This window comes from Ailuropoda melanoleuca, chromosome 9 (genome assembly GCF_002007445.2).
Source record: "Ailuropoda melanoleuca isolate Jingjing chromosome 9, ASM200744v2, whole genome shotgun sequence".
Classification (NCBI taxonomy): domain Eukaryota; kingdom Metazoa; phylum Chordata; class Mammalia; order Carnivora; family Ursidae; genus Ailuropoda; species Ailuropoda melanoleuca.
In genome coordinates, this window is record NC_048226.1 from 39,989,500 (window position 1) to 40,011,012 (window position 21,513).

The window sequence follows — 21,513 nt, forward strand, 5'->3', positions numbered from 1 at the left end:
GCTCCCCACCGAGCACCGAGCCCAATGTGGGACTCAATCCCAGGACCCTGGGATCACGATCTTAGTGGAAGGCAGATGCTTAACAGACTGAGCCATCCAGGTACCCCAATTAAGTAAATCTTCTTTTAAAAAATTAGTTACTTTTGGTTTGTGGAATGATTATTTCTGTTTCTTTATACTTTCACTATTTTGTAATCTGATAATATATATATACTACATTTACAATCAGGACTTTTTTTTAGTTAATCTTAACAAAGAAAGGTTAATTTTTATTTTTCCTACTAGAAGATTATGCTGGATCTCAGCTTTGAATGGAGGTTACAATGATGTGGCTTAATCATTATGTACATGCAATCTCTCAGAGCTCTAACCCCTTCCCACATTTATAAACAGGAATATGAATTTGCATGGCAGTTGGCTAAAGTTTAGAGTACTCAGTATATCAGTTTAAAAGTATGCAAATTTTAAAAGCCTTGGCGCTTAAAGTTTCAGTTAACTAGAACATTTACTTACACACAAACACTTCATTCACTAATGATACAGTATTACCAGAATATGGCTAAATTTAAGGGTGGGCACACGAATTTAAAATTCTGAATATTAATAAAAGCCTCCAAATACAGAATACTAACAACTTATAGAAGTTCCGATTGCTGAACTTATTAAACTTCTATGGCAATAACCTTTCATTTAGTTATCAACGTTACCTTAAATATACTAAGTATTTTATAAAATAGAATATAATTTACTTGGGGGCGCCTGGGTGGCACAGCAGTTGAGCGTCTGCCTTCGGCTCAGGGCGTGATCCCGGCGTTACGGGATCCAGCCCCACATCAGGCTCTTCTGATATGAGCCTGCTTCTTCCTCTCNATTTGGATGAATTATTTCTATGGCAATAACCTTTCATTTAGTTATCAACGTTACCTTAAATATACTAAGTATTTTATAAAATAGAATATAATTTACTTGGAAAACATAAAAACTATATAGTAGGGGGGCACCTGGGTGTCTCAGTCGGTGAAGCATCTGCCTTCGGCTCAGGTCATGATCCTGGGGTCCTGGGAAGAGTCCTGCATCAGGCTCCCTGCTCAGCAGGGAGCCTGCTTCTCCCTCTCCCTTTGCCTGGTGCTCCCCCTGCTTGTGCTCTCTCAGTCAAATCAATAAGTAAAATCTTTAAAAAAGATTATATGGTAGCACTTAAGTTGTTTTGGTAAAAGTCTGAATAGGTCTCAAAATAGTTAATTCTCCAGAACTGATCACCATTAAATACTAGTTTAAAAAGGACATTTCTTAGTATTTTACATAACTTACTATTCCTTCTTTAAGCAGGCAGAACTCTAAGAAGTAAGAACTCAGAGTGTTTATCAACCTTGTTTTCATTCTGTCCCTCTAAGGATCCTTTTTTAAAATTATTCCTAAGGATCCCTTTAAAACATTTTGCTAAGCTGCCTCCTCCATGGCATTTGAATACTACAGATATACAGATATACTGCTTATCTGTTTATGTACTGCAGTATATCAGAGTTTTATTCATTAAATAAAGATTTTGTTTACCCTCCCCCTCTCCCAAGAACCAAACTTCACCCCCCTTCAGAGCAATTTGTGGCCTCATTGAGCATGCATGCTCTGTTGCTTTAAGGGAAGGATAAATAAATCGAAACCTTTATTATCTACCCAGCTTTGAGCAGGCACTTTACATAGTTTCATTTTCTCATCACAACTAAGCCCTATTTTACAGAAAAAAAAACAAACTCAGAGAGTTTAAGCAATTCTCCCAAGATCAATCAGCTTGTAAGTAGCAAAGGCAGGGTTTGAATCCAAAGCTTAAGCCCTCCCTTTTTAATGATATTAAAACTACCAGAGGTCAAATTGTGTTACAACAAACATGACAGAACTATCCAGTCTTTTCTCATAGAAATCCAAGGCATCAACGGCTGGCTGGGAGGAAAAAATAGGCAAATTATTTCCTCTGGTATACAAATACTTCCACTAAGTCATGTCTGTTGCTAACAGAACCAAGAAAAGAGATCAGAGATCAGGAAGCAGGAATTGTGACACTCTGCACAAGTGCCCCATCAGCATCATACTGCTCTCCACTGCATTTGCCTCCATCAATTCTACAACTGCCCTGGTTCACGCCTATCTCCTGCCTGCAATACTGCCACCACCTCCTAACTGGTTTTCCCTCCAATCTTGCTCTCCTTAAATCCCTCCTCCTTCCGAGTTACACCTTTAATGGTTCCCCAAAACCATACAGGAAAGTCCAAGCTCCTTTTTCATGGCAGATAAAGGCACTTGAAGAGTCATCCTTGCATTCTCTATCTCACATCTCTCACCGCACCCTAACTTGACTTTTACAAAGCAACACCACCAAACTGGTCTAGTTCCCAAAGGTCAATAACTGCTATATATTCTTTAAAACTCAATTTAGGTGTCGCTTCCTCTTGGATTCTTCAGAGTGGCAGGAAGGTAAGTACCTTCCTTGCTACTCCTACGCAGCTGAGCACCACAGCCCTCATCACACTGCAGGTTAATTTAGTGTACTTTTCTGCTTCCCCTTCTAGACTAGGTTCTCAAAGTCAGGAAAAGGGCAGCAGTCTGACTTTCTATTCCCAGAGCCTGACGCAGTGCTGGGTAGACAGTCGCACTCTTAACACTCACTGAATGAACAAATATGAATGAACAGTATAAATAAGGTTTCTCCTTTTAACAACACCTGAAAGAAGTTCAGAAAAACTTAAATGAAGCAGCACAATAACTGTTTTTCAGTGTTAATATGGATAAAATACAACTAATGGAACCATCTATACCTCTTCATGAATCTAATAAAAAAAAATCACAGCAAAAACGAAGGGGAAGACTTTCAGTTACAAACTTTCAGTTACCAAATGGATAAATCATCAGGATGGAATGTACAGCACGTACATGTTAACTATAGTTAATAATACTGTACTCTATATTTGAAAGTTACTAAGATATATCTTACCCAAAAAAGTTAAGAATTATTTTTCTACCATTCCATTAGAATGCAAACTCTTAGAGAATAGGAATAGCTTGGTAAAGCAACTAGCAAATATTGTATTAACTCATATTTTTGTTTGTCCCCAATTAATTTTACTTTATAATTCATCTGTTTCTTCACAATAAAGTATTTATATTCAACACATTGTGTGTACATACAAATGTAGAAATAAGTCTATACCACCATCATCGATAACCTCTGTTCACACTTTTTCTCAAATCCTTCCTCCTAAAAGTCTTCAGTTCTCCTACGTAAACAGTAGCTATATACAGCAGTGGTGTTACAGATGGTTTTTCTTTTGTTTTATCTGCCTTTTTCCTCTTTAAGAAGTAATTTTTAACTTTAAAAAGTATGTTAAAGTGAAACATTTTTTAAAATATCACATTTTTCTAACTTTTACTACTACTACTAATAAAATCATGGGGTTAAAAGCTGCCCAATTTTCTAACTGGATTTTTTTTTTTTTAAGATTTATTTATTTGACAGAGAGAGAGACAGCCAGTGAGAGAGGGAACACAAGTAGGGGGAGTGGGAGAGGAAGAAGCAGGCTCCCAGCAGAGCAGGGAACCCGATGCAGGGCTCAATCCCAGGACGCTGGGATCATGCCCTGGGCCAAAGGCAGATGCTTAACGACTAAGCCACCCAGGCGCCCCTTCTAACTGGATTTTTAAAAAGGCAATTGAAGTTTCTACTTTGCAATTTATGAAGCAAGCAAATTTTAAAATCTAACATCTATATGAAATATATATAGGTTTTTAGTGAAGTATAATTGACACACAATGTTATATTAGTTTCAGGTGTGCAACACAGTGATTTGACAACTCTATTGGTTATGCTGTGCTCACAAGTGTAGCTACCATCTGTCACCATACTGTGCTATTACAATACCACTAACTATACTCCCTATGCTGTACCTTTCATCCCCATGACTTTTTCATTCCATAAGTGGAAGCCTGTATTTCCCATTCCTCTTCACCCATTTTGCCCATTCCCCCCAACCCCACAGCCATCAGTTTGTTTTCTGAATTTATGTGTCTGTTTTTGCTTTTTTGTTTTGTTTTTTTTAGATTCCACATATAAATAAAATCATATGGTATTTGTCTTTCTCTGACTTATTTTACATAGCATAATATCCTCTAGGTCCATACATGTTGTCACAAATGGCAAGATCTCATTCTTTTTCTATTGCTGAGTAATGAAATATCTTTTTAGGGCATCTGGCTGGCTCAGTTGGAAGAGCATCATGACACTTGATCTTGGAGTTGTGAGTTTGAACCCAGCATTGGTTATAGAGATTACCAAATAAACTTTATATATATATATATATTTTAAAGACTCTCTTCAAGATACCTAAAATTAACTCTGAACTCAAATATCTATGACCATAAAATAAACAGGCCAAAATGTAAATTTAAACTAGGAACATGGGACTATTTCTACTAGAAATAATCCTAAATCTATTCATTAGCTGAAAGAATTGTTGCCATCTCTCCACCCTTCCTGCAGATCCTCCCATCTAAAAATGTATCTACCTTATCAATAGTCAAAACCATTTCTAAGAAAGACATGCCTGTTTCTCTCCTTATACTGAGTCCCTGAAGTGTGTCCAGCCCATACAACTTTTAGCGTCATCATTAGCATTGAAAGATGTATTTATCATACATATACATGCACACAAACCTGTGTGTAAATGTTTACACACAAACACACTGCCTGAGTTTCTCTGGGAAATAAAAATGTTAAAGACAACTATCGTATTTTACTTTATATACACTTGAATTCTTTGAATATTTAAAAATAATATAATTTTGTAACTGAGAAAATATGAAAGAAAATAAAAGGTGTCAAAGTAGTTGAGTAGAGAAAGGAATAGAATCCATGTTTAACTTAAATCTTCAAAGTATGATAATACAAAATCATGTATAACATATACTTATCTTAAGATACATTTACATGAATCTTTCAGGAAGATAAAAGATATATAAAAATCAAACAAGTTTTGGGGCACCTGGGTGGCTCAGTCATTAGGTGTCTGCCTTCGGCTCAGGTCATGATCCCAGCATCCTGGGATTGAGCCCCACATCAGGCTCCCTGCTCTGCTGGGAGCCTGCTTCTTCCTCTCCCACTCCCCCTGCCTGTGTTCCCTCTCTTGCTGCCTGGCTCTCTCTCTCTCTCTCTCTGTGTCAAATAAATAAATAAAATCTTAAAAAAAAAATCAAACAAGTTTCTCAACTCCTGAAAGGTTGGTAACCTTTTAGAGTGAAGTGGGGTAAATATCACAAGTAGCTCAATTCTGTTAAAGCAATTCCAAACTGACAGATTCTGTTTTTCACAAATTTGTCTTTATCTCTTGAAAAACTAAGAAACTTAATGGAATACACTACTAAGAAAAAAGAAATCAGCCTAGTATTTATGATGGATGATACACCATCTGTCATGCCTACCACAAAGCAAATCCCCCAAAAAATGGTCTATGAAAAAATTTAATAACATATTTTGTAATGCCAGGGTCAAAGTCACCCGCATATAAATAATGAAGATGACAGTCTGCAAAAATTGTTCAATAATCTCCAGGTAGTCTGGATAAAACAGATTAAAATGTGAAATATTACAGGTAGAACATTATTTCATTTTAAACTATCATCATACATTCAAAGTGACTAGTTTCATGAATGGTTCATACTGAGCAAAAGACTGATGCATTTGTTGATACAAATAAATAATAATTAAATGCCCTCAGTTGAGATCCTGCAGGTAAGTTTATGGAGGACTATGTCTCATCCATCTTTATCTCTAGCTCACAGCAAAACAAATGTTTTGCTGAAAAAAATCTATATTCATTCATTCAACAAGCATTTATTTGGCACCTAATAAGTGCCAGGCCTATACTAAGTGACAAAGTATTCATCAGTGAAAAAAACAGGCTACTGTCTCTGCCTTTGTGGAGTTTACAATACAGTGTGGTAAGCAACTAAATAAGTAAATCAACAAATAAGGCAATGAAAAATTTTAATAGGGTATGAGAGAAATGAACAGGAAACAACGATAGAGGAGGCCTACTTAGAGGGGTTAGCAAAGGTCTCTTAAACCCGAAGATAATGGTCAGGAGAAAGCCTCTCTAAGAAGGTAGTATTTGAGCCTAAACCTAAATGAGAAGAAGCCAGTTATTAGAACAGCATAAGGCTTGATGCACTCTTTTCTAAACTAACATATCAGCAGCTTAGCTGATATCTGGTAATTCACAAAGTAATTCCTGCATTTTGAAATTTGCAATTTTCTAAATAAACCCTGTCATTTTCCTTTTTCCAGCCCTCTCCAAACTAAACATCAATGGTTCTCCAGCACTCTTTAGGTTGTATGTTTGTGTGTGCATGTGTATCCCCAAATTGACATTTTTACCAACACATCACTTTTTATTAAGAATATCACAGAGGGGTGTCTGGGTGGCTCAGGTGGTTGGGTGTCCCATTCTTTATTTAGGTTCAGGTCACAGTCTTGGGGTCATGGGATCAAGCCTGCATCGGGTTCTATCCTGGGCATGGAGCCTGCTTGGGATTCTTTCTTCCTCTCCCTCTACCCCTCCACCCCCGCTCGCACTCTCTCTAAATAAAAACAAAACAAAAAAGCCAAAAAAGATTATCTTCTACATAGTTCAAACACAGTTATAAGAAATAAGAGAGGTAAAAAAAGAATGTTTACAGAGGGACTAATACAGGCCAGCCACTCTCTTAGTATTTTTACAGCAGAAAATCTCCCAAGTGCTACAGTATGAAATGAACAAAACACCTTTTTTATGCTCAAATTTGTGTTGGGATAGATTTAAGAGATGTGTGGGTTTATTAGGGCAGCAATATAAATGTTGGAGGTAAAGAGGGAAGGGATCATAACAAAAAGACATTATCTTATTGAACTCATTTCAGTCCATAGTCTAGTACTCAGATATTCAGAGTTCTGGAAACCTCAAACGAAACTCAAAAAGTGACTAATTATAAACCAGAACTATATTTCACTAATTTTCATGATGAAATATATTATTATGCTGACCAGATTTAAAGTACTGATCATAATCTCACTCTTGCCAATTTATTTATCTGCAATGGAGAACACAGTCTTCTAAGTGAATGTAATCCTCATCTTTACTCTCACCTGTACATCAATACTTACATTAATTAGGAAGTTAAATGAGTGCTCAGAATAGATACTTGATGAATACAGAATCCCTAAAGGGATACAGTTCCTTCAGCCAGGCCATGGTGAGGACTGATGAAGTATTCCCACCGCTAGAGATTACCTTTCTAGTTACCAGAATTTTCATGAACCCCAGATGATGTATCTTTTCCCTTTGTACAGCAGTGTATAAACAGTGCCAAATTCTGCTTTTCAACTCTTTTTCAATGTTCAGTGCTGACCATCCATTCCATTTCTGCTGACACAGACTCTCTTTACACATGTTGTCATCTATTAAATCCAATCAAAAACATTTCAAAGTGCCTACAACCTCCTGGGCACTATACTAGGCACTGCGCATCCAAGGTTAGATAAGATATGAGCCATATCCTCAACAGTTCATCTTCTATTGAGGAAGACCTCCTCTTTCCTTCTTTTTTTACCCAGGGGATTGACAGTTTTTAAAGTACCTTCTGCATATACTTAATTGTATTCATTCTCTGCTGATGTTATTTAATTTTCAGAGTTCTAGGAGTACTTTATTGTTGCCCTGTGTACCAACTACAAAGGGTATTTTGTAGAGAAGACGCAACCGAAGTATTGGGGAGTTAAGCAGCTTGCCTGAATCACTAAGTTAATAACTACTGGAGCCAAGATTCAAATTCTAGGCCTTTCTGACTCCAAAGATCACACAATCTTTCCTCTATTTCATGCAATCACTAAGAAACCAGAAACTCTAAGAGACAGAAATACACAGTGCCTAGTACATTTCTTGACATATCCCCCAATTTGATGGCGATGTTTGCCAAAATAAAATCAGCAATATCATGTTATAAATGTGTATAGGGCTTTTAGATCTCCTATTAACTTCTAGGCCTCCAAATTTAACTGGCCAGGAATATATCTTCATTTTGGTAGGTCAAGGCCCAATTCACTGATTTTACTACTTTAGAAAACAGAATCAAAACCCAGATCACTTTTCCAGTTAAAAGCTCTAATCTCAGCAAAAATAAGGCTCTTCTGATATGTAATATAAATTTTAATTCTACTTTAAGCCTTAGTAAAGCATATTAAGAGTGATTTTAAAAACAAAGATTAAGCAAATAAAAAAAATGTTAAAAGTGCACCATTGGATCATATCCCAAATCACCTAAAGCTTTAGTTTACATATTTGGTTGATATTTTTAACTTATGCTGAATTATTAAAAAGAAATGCTTCTTAAGCAACCCCATTAACATCTACCTCTGTTTCTTATATTTCTCATGAGTTACAATAGTTCATTACAATTGATGGCATAGAGTCAGCAAGCAAGGAAATTACTTAAACACAAATCCTAATGTACAAATAAAAATGTGATGAACTGGGAAAGGAAGAACAGGAAATGGAGGACAGAGACTATTAGGTGGGAGTGCAGTGAGAATATAAACACCAGAAACTGCAATTCATCAAACAGGAAGTCCGGAGATCACATGACATGCAGGAAAAGAAAATTTAAAAATAAATGAAAAGGGGCAAAGTGAGCAGGCTCAATAGAGCCCGGGGGGAAAATATTTTAAAAAGATACATTATAAGGCTATTTTAAAAAATTACAATAATAAATTATATTTAAATAATCTGGTGACAGTTAAGGGACTACTTTCACTTTCTCAGTTATGCTGTCCTAAATATTTACTCAGTAGAGAATCATGCTAACATATATCCACTTACTGTGAAAAGAAAAAAAAAACAATTGAAAATAATCTCCTCCTAAACTTTATATAGAATCAGAGTTTTTACGATGACCAAAGATTTTTTCACAAAGACAACAGAAAAACTCAATGCATTATATTCACAATTAAGAAAATAACCATCTAGGTTAAAATTATCTTACCCATTAATGTTGCTAAAAGACATAAGGAGTACATTTCTTTGTCAGCTTGCTCCTGAAGTTCCTTAGATAGTTTACCAGTAACGGCAATCTCTTCTTGTTTCACAGTGTGGGCCGAGTGTGCTGCAGCCGACTGACCACCTTCCGCTTTACTTTTTAGAATTTCTATTGTAATTCTGTCACCATGCTGTAAAGGAACTGGCTCCTTTTCCATTCCTGCCTGGGGTGGCATTAACTCTTTAGGAGGAAAGCCATATCGAATACACTGTAAATATGGAGGAATGTTAAATTCTCTGGCTATGCTTTCCTGAAGTTCAAAAAAGGTCGTTGAAGACTTAAGTGTAACCATGGACTGTCGTCCATCATTAGTTGTTATTCGGATCTTTTTCTCCTTAGAAGTCGTTGGTGAATAGGGAGCCTTGGTAGGCGTAGCAGGTGCAGAGGATGGGCCATCACGAATGGTACTAGGAGAAACAGTCCTAGGCTGCCCTTTTTGTTCTTGTTTTAACTTCTCTGTTTTCCGTTTCTGCATTACAGCAGCCTGTTCCGTAATATTCTGTTGAATAGTTCTCTCAGTTTTACTCATGTTTAACTCCTCCTTGTGCAAAGTTTTTGTTTTCTGTCCAGTAAGAATAATTTTAGTTGGGAGCTGAGACTCCGGCTCTTGTCCTTGTACATCTCCGACTCTTTGGGCATGAGCACCATCTATATTTACAGGAGTATAATCATCAGGATTCTTTTTGGCAGTCTGATGCAATATAGTGTGGACAACTTTCTGAACCAGGATTTCACTCCCAAATTCACCTGGAAAGTGCTTGGTAACAAGTTTCATTGCAACATCATAAACATTACTATTCAAAGATGAATCACTCTCATACTGGAACCAATATACTGTTTCTCTGACCACTCTTCCACCCCATTCCAAAGTAATAGGAAAAGCTTCTGGTAGATTGTCATACTCTTTACCATCCCAAAAATGTTTGAATCCACAACCACATTTGCCACCAGTGGACCTAGAATTAGTTCTGTCCCCATCCAAATACACAATAGACCCATCTCCTCTGACCCTTCGCACAGATGTGCCATGGCACCAATTACAAGCTGTCAGGTTACTCAATCCGTAGTCTGGTACCAGAACATCTTTCACTGAATCATATGAGCAAACTAAATTGTTCAAGGGAAAGCTATAATTTTTGTCAGGCCTCAGCTGTCCATGAGTACTTTTTGCCAGGTTATACAGTTTCCCTCCTGGAGCCAACCACTCTGGAGGAACATGAAGTTCAGAAAGGGCACCACAGAGCAAACATTTGTGAAGGCGATTATCCATTACTGCTTTTTTAGCAGCTGCTGTGACTTCTTCAGGCTGAACTCCTATCACCCCAGTCCTCCTGTAGAAATACTGATGGACATCAGCAACCAAACTAGGATGGATACCATGTTTGTCCATAAAGACTTCTTCCATAGCAGCAACAAGCCTAAGTAAGTATTTATCCTGCAAACTTCTGTCTCCTCCAATAACACAACCACCATCCTCCTCAAGTTTTATGTACTTTTTAATAAGGTCCTGAGGCACACCCCACGCTTTCGGCAGCAAATTCATAGGCAATTTGGGCAATGCAGCCCCTTTTATGCCTACCAAGGGGATATAATGGTTTCTACCAGAGCTACTCCATGCAATACAGATTGGTTTGTTCAAATGACCATCTCTCCCTGTGCACTTCTCTGCAGGGATGAGCCCAGGCAGAAAGGTGGCTGAATAATCACCAGAGCTTCTCATGCCACTGAGAGAATCTAGCAGAATAATAGGGCGATGTAATACATTGGCAAGGCCAAATATGTGGATGTTCCTCAAGCCCAAGGGAACACCTTCAGGTGGTACAAACAGAGGGTCACACTCATTGATAATGTCCTCCCATTCAGCGGCATCAATGAAGTCATGGAACAGAGCTTGATACTGGGCCAGGTGCTGCTGAAAATGTTGCTTAAGATTCTCTCTCAAGGCATGCCAGAAGAGCTCCCGGCCTACTAGAGCCCGGGACACAGCATGCACCAAGCAGTGTCCATCCCCGTCCACATGAACTGGAATGAGGCATTCCTGACTTTTATTGGCCCGCTTGATGTCCTCAAGAGTGTCATGCAAATACAGGAGGCTTCCGGAGCGGTCCTTGCCATAGCCCACCGTGTTAACATGCTCTGGTTCGATGAGGAAGGCGCGGTCACCTAGTAAAGCGCAATCAAACAGTTCACCCTGGTTCATGTCCCGGAGAAGCTTAGCCCTGCCTGTCTGTTTATCCATTCCATAGCGAGCTAATATGGGCGACAACAATTTGCAGTGGTAGTTAGAAAGGCCCATCACCTTTACCAGTTCCGTGTTCTTCTTGGGTGCCCCTGTCACCCCGAGCAGCGCGTTCCGCAGCAGGTTGTGTAGCACTACGTCCGGGTCGGTCACCTCCTCCACCCCCAGCAGCTGTTGCTGCTCGTGCCGCTGTCCGCACTCGGTACACTCGATGCTGACAGAACCGGAGGCCGGGAAGAACAGACGCGCCTGGCACTTCGGATCCGGGCAGCTCCCGGAGAGGATTCTCCGGTCCCTTCGTTTCGAGAGCCCCCCCGGAGGAGCCGCCGCCGCCAGGGACGGCGGAGTCTGCGGAGCCTCAGGGGGAGGAGGTGGCGGCGGCAGCGGAGGCGGCGGCGGCGGCTGAGACATACCTCTCGGCTCTCGTGTCTCGCTCCGCGTCCCAAGCGACCCTCAAAGGCTCATAGCCCAGACCCCCACCAGCCCGACTCTGTCTAGTCCAGGCCCAGGGCGAATCACTTTCCTTTCCCCACCAGCTCCTCCTCCTCCTAAGCGAAGGCGGAAGCGCCGGACGTTGTTTCTCTTCTTACTTCTCCACTGCCGTAGCCGTTGCCCCGAACGTAACGGCCACCACCCTACCCAGCACTCACACTCACTCACTCTCGCTCTCTCTCTCCCTCAGACACACAGACATACACGCCCTCACTGAGAGTGCGCAGGCGCAGCTACCGCTCTGCCCTCTGGGAATTAGAGTCTTGCAGCCTCTCCCCTGGTCGTTGAATGCTAGGATCTTGGATCCATAAAGAACTACAAATACCGTGAGGCCAAGCAGTCCAGCGCCCGCGGAGAGGAGGAAGAGGAAGGCAATAGGAAGGGGGGCAGAAAGGAATATGGTCACTCATGTTGCTTGCCGGGAGTTGTAGTTTTAACTGGATCTCCTTTGTCGTCTTCCCACTTCTGGTGCGCAAGCAAAAGAGAATGAGAGACCACATTTCCTAGGATGCCCTGCGGTGCGTTCAGCCTCACTTCCCCCTTAGGCGGAGAGAAGGATACAGGGAAGCTTGGTAAAAACAGAATTTAAGGGAAGGGGTGTCGGAAGCGGAGGGTCTGAAGTTCACGACTCCTAGAAGGGGAGGGGAATGAAAGGCTCTCAGTGAAGAAGGTACAGTAAATAAATGTCCAGCGATATGGTGGGCTGGGAAGTTGAATGAAATGATCTAATGTTGACTGGAGGTCGTAAAAGAAAAAGGGAAAACAATGAATTGATTCTCAGAGTATTTCTTAAGGTCTTTTTTCTGCCACATTTCTCTGTTCTCATTGCTACCTCTATTCCAAGCCACTGAGGTGCCTAAATCCCCTTTCTGCCTTTTCCCCCTCTCTACGGAGGGTCACTGAGGCGCCATTTGTTTCCTAGTTCCCTGTAAGTCTTTGCAGTTTACAGTACAAATAACAATACCTTGGAGAGGTAGAGAGTCGTATATACATACAAAGCGCCTTTTAACTAGATACAGTTTGCTTCTTACAGCCCTCTCCTCAGAGAGTTACAACAGCTATCATTTATTAAGTTCTTAATATAGTCCTGTCGCAGCCTTTGCATATACGATATCATTTGATCTTCATAATAACCTTGTTAGAAAACATGTCCAGGAAGGAAATGATTTCCTCAGGTTCACACAACTAGTTAGTGACTGTTAGGCTTTCAGATCTAGATCTGTACCCATTTTACAGACAGGGATATAGGCAGGAAAGGTTAGACCAGTTTTATATAAAATAATAACTAACTTCCTGTTACTATTGCTTTATAGTTTGCAAAATATGTTCACATATATCATCTCATTCTCCCACCAGTCCTGTAATATGTTACCAGGTATTGTTGACTCTATTTACAGTTATGGAAACAGACTAGGGAGTTAAGTGATTTGTCCAAGGTCAAATCACCAGTGTATCTCTGATACATTAGCTTTTTATGCTATTTTCTACAAAAGAAAAGAGCTGTTAAGCTCAGACCTTTTGTTAAGCCTCTGGGTCTCAATGACTCAAGGAGTAGTAAAGATGTTTACCCTTAAGAAGGCAGCACAGCTTTATTGTGTGCTTGGAAACTGCCTCTTCATGCAAAACACATTGATATGTTAACTGAAATCTAGTATTGTTTTAATTATTATTGTACAGTGAGCCTCTTTCACTTATTCTGGAAACTCTTGCTTTCTGAAACCTTAGATAAGTGAACTGTCTCAAAATTTCTGAAACATTTGGCACAAAATAGACACATCAGTGCAGTCCATGAGGTCATTTGAGTCTTCTGCAGCTGCCAAGGGGATTGTTTACCTTATTAGGTTTTTTGAATAAATAGAATTCGATGCTTTGAAATGAACCATCTGTAAGACACTCCTAAAAGGTGTTAGTACTGACTTTTACCCTAATTATTGACTATAGTTTTCTCAAAAGAAATAGTTTGAAAGAGAAATTCTTCAGATGTTTTCTCACCCAATTCTTTCAGGTCCATACCAAAAATGATGTTACCTTCATACAAGATATGTAATGTTACTTAACTTGAAGGGGATAATTTTCAATAAAGTTTTTCTTAATTCATGCAGGAAAAGTTGTTTATTTCTATTCTGACAATAGTTTGGTGGTAACTACATACATGATCTTGGAACTGATTTTTTATTGAGTGTTTATAAGTTGAGAAATTGAATGTGCCCATTAAATGGAAATCATTGTCTACTGTTACTGAGAAGTTACACCTGCAGCGCAATTTTATTTTCCTCATATAGAATCCAAAGAATTGAATTAGAAAGCTTCAGAGCAAATGAAAGATAACAGCAGTGTGCACAGTGGCATGCACTTTTATGTCTTGACATCACCAAGGCAGATTTTCCTTACTGATAATTCATATGAACAGTGAAATAGATTTTTTAAATTGCATCTGAATGTGTCATTCTGAATCACACTTGACAAAATCATTCTTAACAAAACCCTACTGAAGAAATGGGTAGCCTCTCTCTGGCTTGTCAAGCACAATCCATTTGACTGATCCATTGTCCCCATATGGAACCTTGATTAGTTAGAAACATTCTTCCTAAACTAAATCTGACATTTCAACCCATTTGTTACTATAGTTCTAGTTTTAAGAATGATACTTTTGAGATGAAAAAATAAAATACCCTGGTATAAAGCATAGTTAATAGGCGGAAGGAGAGGAGTTAAGTTTTCAATCAGTTCTGGAGTTGAATTAGGTCATTTAATCTACAAATCACTTATTTAACGAGTCTGTAGATGCAAACTGCAGAAAGAAGAAAGCTCACAAATAAAGGGGCAATGATATTAACCATACCAAGTTCAATATGTGAATTAGTCTTTTATAGGCATTTAGAAGGCATGGGTACCTGTAAAGTAAGAAAATTTTGTTAGGACAAAATATTACATGCTGTTTCTTATAAGGCCATAGGAGTGTAGAAAGCTTCTAACCTGCTGAGATACACATGCTTTCCTCCTCTTCTCCCCAAATTCCATGACCTTAATTGTCTATTAACTTTCAGAAGAACTTGATGAGATTCCTAATGGTTCTTGTTCTTGTCTCAGTATTCCAGATGCAAAAATGAGCTAAGCCCCTGATGTTAGCTGCTCTGATACCTACCTCTTTTACCACCTTTATCCCAGCATGACTTCTATCTGAATTGCCAAAATATAGTTAAATCCTTTTTCCCCCATAAATTTCTAGTATGACATTTCTAAAATTCCTGTATTGCTGTTAGCATACCTAGTAAATGAAAAAGCAAGGGGCATCCACTTAAGAGAACAACCATCATTGTTTTTTCTCTTATATTGGAAAAGGAAGGGAATCATAACTTTGGGGATTGTTTAAATCAGCCACATACTTTTTTAAAAAAGATTAATTTATTTATTTGAGAGAGAGAAAGAGCAAGCACAAGCTGAGGGGAGGGGCAGAGGGAGAGGGAGAAGCAGGCTCCCTGCTTAGCAGGGAGCCCAACTTGAGGCTCAATCCCAGGAAACCTGGATCATGACCTGAGCCAAAGGCAGACACTTAACCAACTGAACCACGCAGGCACCCCAGGCACATACTTTCTTATATGAAATATCCATCTGTACTAGGAGTTGACTGTGTTCCTCCAGATTCCTCCCCCAATCAGACTTTGAGTCACAAGTTTTGTTGAAACTCAGGGTGGACATGCGAGGGACTTAATTACTGAAATAGGTATTGTAGGAACTTAAAGGGACACAGAAGGCCATTCCTGACCCAAAGGAACTTAGTCTAACAGAAGAAATAGGCTCGACCAAATTGTTCATAAGTACAGTTAGAATAAAGCAGACAATTGATCAAAACAATACAAGAAAATAAATATCACAGATACTATGAAAAAATTTATTAAGGGCTTATTGTATGGTGGGTGTTTTTAAGAATATTATCTTAATCTTTAAAACAATCCTGTGAGCGGCGCCTGGCTGGCTCCCAGTTAAGCGTTTGCCTTGGCTCAGGTCATGATCCCAGGGTCCTCGGTTCGAGTCCAGCATCAGGGCTCCCTGCTCAGTGGGAAGACTGCTTCTCCCTCTCCTTCTGCCCCTCTCCCTGCTCATGCTCTCTCTCTCTCTTTGTTTCTCTCTCTCTCTGTGTCAAAAGGATAAATAAAATCTTTAAGGAAAAAAAAATCCTGTGACATAGGTAGTATTGTTTTTATTATACAGATGAGAAGATTTAACTCTGGAAGGTTAACATTCTCATCATTATTACCACCCAGCTAGCAAGTAGCAGACCTGACCTTCAAATCAAGGTTTTCTTCCGTGTTCACTCACTCTTTCCACCACATCACAGCTGCTTTGTGATTTGAAAGAGAATTAGCCAAGAAATGAGTGCAAACTGGTGGCCAGTGGCCAAACTCGGCTTACATGTGTTTTTGTTTGGCCAGAAGCAGTTTAACTTTTTTTTTTTGACTGTGAACATCTTTGTGCACTGGCCAGCACTTTACTCTAACATCATATACCAGGTCCCCTTGAGACATATTACCTGCCTGGCTCCAGAAAGCATTTGCATTTTCTGTATCAGACAGTAACTGGGGACAGAGAGGAGCGATTCTTAAAAGGCTCACAAAGAAGGTATGTTATAGGGCAGAAGGAGGACTTCGTAAGCAAGAGTTGCAGAGAGAGAGGTGCTTGGGTGGCTCAGTCAGTTAAGGTAGGCTGCTTAGCCTACCTTCATGTGGTGAAGGTCAAATTCTACCTAGGTAACATCTCTGCATTGCCCAATAGAACCATCTGCAGTGATGGAAAGTCCTATGCCTGTCCTGTCTAGTATGGCAGCCGCTAGCCACATGTGGCTATTAGGTACTTGAAATGTAGGCAGTGCAAGTTAGGAACTGATTTGTTAACTTCATTTAATTGTAATCAAATTTAAGTAGCCACATGTGGCTATGACTCTCTATTGGCAGCACAAATCTAGGTCCTTAAAGCTACTAAGTCTACATTAAAAATAGTGATTCCCCAAATTCCAGTGAGTTCCTGGCTTTGGTGGGGGTCAAGGGATGGGGACTGACTGCAAAGGGAACAAAGGAACTTTTTAGGATGATGGAAATATTCTTTATTTTGATTATGGTGATGAGGACATGAATATATACATTTGCCAAAACTCATCCAACTGAACTCTTTAAAAGGGTGCATTTGTGTGTTTAAGTTATATCTCAATAAAGTTGATTTTAAAAAGGAAAAGAAAAAAGGGGCACCTGGATGGTGCAGTCAGTTAAGTGTCCATCTCTTAGTTTTGGCTTAGGTTATGATCTCAGGGTCCTGGGATCGAGCCCCACATCAGGCTCTGTGCTCAGCACAGAGTCTGCTTGAGATTCTCTCTTGCTCTCCCTCTGCCCCTCCTCCTTGTGTTCCCTCTCTCTCTCTCAAATAAATAAATCCTTTTTTTTTTTAAAGGTAAAAGAAAAAAAAAGAGTTGAGTTCCAGAAACAGGAGTTCCATCTCTAGTCTACCTAAAGCATGCCTTCTGCAATCCCATTTTTTCCCCCTAAGAACCAGCATAGTCTTTACTACATTACAGGACCCTGTGTGATCTGGCCCTTGGCTACTTCAGACATTATTGCCTTGGCTCATGCTTCTGCCACACTGACCTCCTTGTTGGTCCTCAAACACTCCAAGTACATTCCTGTTTCAAGGCCTTTGCACGTGCCCTTCTGATTGGAAAACTTTTCCCAGATAATCATTTAGGTGTCTGCTCAAATGTCAGCTCCAGCAAGGTGCCACTCCTGCCAGCCTCTCTAAAATAGCACCTCTGTCCTTTTCACCCACCATGTCCTTATTCTGCTCACTTTCTTTACAGCACTAATCACTATCTGAAGCTATATAATTACTTGTCTATTGTCCTCCTTCCCCATTAGACTGTAAGGCTGTTCATAAGGGCAGGCAGTTTGTTGATTGTTAGATTCCCTGTGCCAGGCACACAGTAGCCTCAATAAATATTGCTCAATGAATGAATGGCTATCATCCATGGCAGTGTTTCTCAGCCTGACATCCAAGCATACACCTTCATTGAAAATCCACAAATTCTCTAAACGATTTTTTAAAAATTCTGTATTGTCAGTTTGATACTAATCTAAAACAATATTTATGATTTCTCAAATGAGCACCTTAAAACGTGAAGTTTTGAATGCCTGAGTTCATTTAGAGTTTAGGATTTTGTGTCAGGTGAAAACCAAAGGACATCATGACAAAATGTATAAAGATTTTATTTGGATAGAGTTGGTTCATCACATGTCACACAGTAGCCTAGACATGCCAAACTCAAAAGAGCCAACACTTTAACTGCCAGTGCCACATTCCAGTTAGAAACAGAAATTGCACAAAGCACACACGTGTGCGCACACAAAACGTACACACACACTCATTCAGAACAACTTAGTAGCCATAAGTGAACTAGTAAATACACAGGAGTTGTTTTGTGGTTTCCAGAAATAATCAGATTAGATACTATTTAATTAAGATGTCATACAAAAAAGGGATGAGGCGCCTGGCTGGCTCAGTGGGTAGAGCATACAACTCTTGATCTTAGGGTCTTAAGTTCAAGCCCCACGTTGGGCATAGAACTTACTTTAAAAGAAAGCTGTCAGACACTCAAAAATACTAACCCTATCTTATAATAAGTGACTGCTTTACAGTTACCAGGTGATAATTAAAACTGGCATTCCAATAATTTGTAGCACTAGAATTTTTATTGACATATGTGATCTGATCTTGAACTATGAGCAGAAAACCTGAAAGTTATTAATACAGTGTATTTGTGCAAACAGGTATCATTACACTGACATTATTAAAGTAAAAATACAGAGACACATTTAATATAGATCAGAAGTTGCATCTTAATGCTCATAAGCCCAACAGTTCACAATTCAAATTAACATTAATTTTAAATGGCTGGACCAAATAACCACTGTCCTTAGAACAGGAGAATGCTTATCACTGCAGTTATATTACTTTTCCTTCTTTTATAATTTTCTTTCCCTTTATTTAAAACCCAAAGGGTACTTTTGGGGCAAAAGAAAATAGGTCCAAGAGTTTACGAAAGAAACACTTTATCTTCATTCCAGTTACAATCTCGACTTTTTGTAGAATGCCCTGATGTCTCTGTCTGAACCTTCTAGCTCTGTTCCCTAAACACAGTCTAATTCAATTCCTTCCATGGGTATGACATAAAGAGTCAGAAAAAGCATTACTTGACACATTTTTTATGCATATAGTCTCATAAGACATTTTAATAGGTGAGAATAGAGCAAAAGTACAAGGCAGCATACTTTCTTAGCCCTTTGGATCATTTACATAAATCTTTCATAATAGTCCAAGATAAAAATGCGTTATAATTATGTACAAGACTATAAATGCAGTCCGCAAGGTTTTTATTTTGGTGGGCAGGAAAGTATTGGAAATTATGTGTGTGCATACGAAATTAAAGCATCAGCACTAGATGTCAGCAGATCACAACATTGGAGAGTGCCTCAGTTTGGGCATTGGTCAAACGGCAATAAATGGACATATATCTTTCACAATAACACCTCTTGCCGAACATGTTCCCATTCAAACATTAATTTTCAGCCTGACATTGCTAAGTGCGCTCCACAAATTCTGTGGATATTAATAGGTATCATGTTGAAGGGAGGGTTCTATAGTCAAGTAATTTTGAAGTAATAAGTAATTGAAGTTGGTTTTCTTCTTTTTCCACTAAGGACTTCTCAGAGCCTCTCTATGCTGATGACACTGTGATTCCAGAGGACAAGCAGTGATGCTTCCAGAATGTCTGGGGAGAGAAGGGCTTAGTGGCAAGAGTCTGCTTGCAGCATAACACACTAGGATCTATTACATCTTTCATTTTGCACATTATTTTATTTACCGTGTATATTTTGGGGTGATCTGGGGGTGCTGATAGAGATAATGGGGATGTTAATACCCTAAGCCACCCTTGGCATTGTTATTGATGGGTAGCATTTCCACATCCCCTCAGCCACAAAAGCATCTTGAATTTGTGTCAGAGGCATATATTTTAGGAAAAACCAACACAGAGAAATAGTGCCTCTCATCATGGTCTCTACTTTTATCAGTGTGTTTAAAAAGGAGTTAATGCTTGCCCATATCTTGTAGTTTGTGGAGGTTTTTTCCATTTAATGTTTTCATCTAGCTGACATGTATTTTTGTACAAGATGTGAAGGAGAGATTCGACTTATTTTATTTTCTATTTTATATTGCAAAATACCAGTTGTCCCAAAACCTTGCAGTATGTATGTTTTTGGTTTTGTTTGTTTTCAGGTCCAGAACCCTTCAGATCAACTTACCAGTAAGTTCAATATATAAAAGATAGACCAATATGGTTGAAATGGGAACGAATGAGAGTTATTGCAACTTGCCAGCAGCGTATTCCCCTATTCGCACCTCCCCACAAGGTGTACTTTGAAAACCACTGGAAAAACTCATCCCCTCTTAAATGGCTTGAAATGCCCTATCTGTAATATGCTACATTAAAATGTTTACTTATCCCGATTATTTTTCTATTTTCCTGCCAGTCTCATACTTTAATTAATTTATGGAGCCTCAGACCTTTCTAATGCAACAAAAGAAGAAATTGAAACATCTAATAAATTAAATAACATGAGATTTTGGAGGACCCATAAAATTAGCATATTTCTTCAAAATGTCTATTGTTGGCAAGAGTTGACCAAATCCCTTCAATGTGTAGAAGGTTAACTTGGTAAAACTATATACTGAATGATAATTTGACAATGTGTGGGGGCGCCTGGGTGGCTCAGATGGTTAAACGTCTGCCTTCAGCTCAGGTCACGATCCCAGGGTGCTGGGATCAAGCCCCACATCGAGCCCCATGTCGGGCTCCCTGCTCAGCAGGGAGCCTGCTTCTCCCTCTCCTTCTACTGCTCCCCCTACTTGTGCTCTCTCACTCTCTCTGTCAAATGAATAAAATCTTTTAAAAAAATTGAAAATGTGTGTCACAAGTGTACAATGTTGATATTCTTTGATTTACCAAATCACTTATAGGATTTAACCCTAAAGAAATAACCAAAAATGAATGGGAAAATTTTGCTACTATTTATATTATTGATAGTATTGAATATGTTCCAGATTTTAACAATGCAGGACTGGTTAAATGGATCCTGCCACAGCCATGAGATGGGATACTCTAGCCATTACAGTGATGTTATACAAAAGAAAAATACCTTATTGAGTGCTTGTGATGAATCTGGCACTGTACCAGTCGCCTTAATTGTATTGTGTTAAGTCTAACAGTATCCCTAGATGATAGGTATCATTATTCCCATTCCTAGAAGGGAAAACACAGAACTTCAAACAGCTAGTGAAGTAGTGTTGTTGGAATTCAACCCATGTCTGCTCTTAACCCTTGTTCTTAATCACTGCCCTAATGATATGGGGAAATATTCACTATTTACTGATAAGCTATTATTTTACAACTCAATTTTTTTTTTTTTTAAGTAGGCTCCACATCTAATGTAGGGCTTGAACTCATGACCTGAGTTCAGGAGTCGCATGCTCTACCAAGTGAGCCAGCCAGGCACCTCAAATAAGACTAGCCCCGTTTTTAAAGTAATCTCTACATGACATGGAGCTCAAACTTACAACCCCAAGAG

The 21,513-nt window shown here is 39.2% G+C and overlaps 2 protein-coding genes across 2 annotated transcripts in view; one reads left to right on the forward strand and one right to left on the reverse strand.

Annotated features, from left to right (window-relative positions):
• Positions 1 to 12,042, reverse strand: part of VCPIP1 (valosin containing protein interacting protein 1) — a 31,593-nt gene extending 19,551 nt beyond the window's left edge. Inside the window, exon 1 of the mRNA XM_034668142.1 lies at positions 9,061 to 12,042. Coding sequence (XP_034524033.1) covers positions 9,061 to 11,764 — 2,704 coding nt within the window. The 5' untranslated portion in view covers positions 11,765 to 12,042. The remainder of the gene's footprint in view (positions 1 to 9,060) is intronic.
• A 348-nt stretch (positions 12,043 to 12,390) lies between these two features.
• Positions 12,391 to 21,513, forward strand: part of LOC100475793 (serine/threonine-protein kinase Sgk3) — a 166,861-nt gene continuing 157,738 nt past the window's right edge. Inside the window, exon 1 of the mRNA XM_034668143.1 lies at positions 12,391 to 12,515. The gene's annotated coding sequence lies outside the window, so the exon portion shown is untranslated. The remainder of the gene's footprint in view (positions 12,516 to 21,513) is intronic.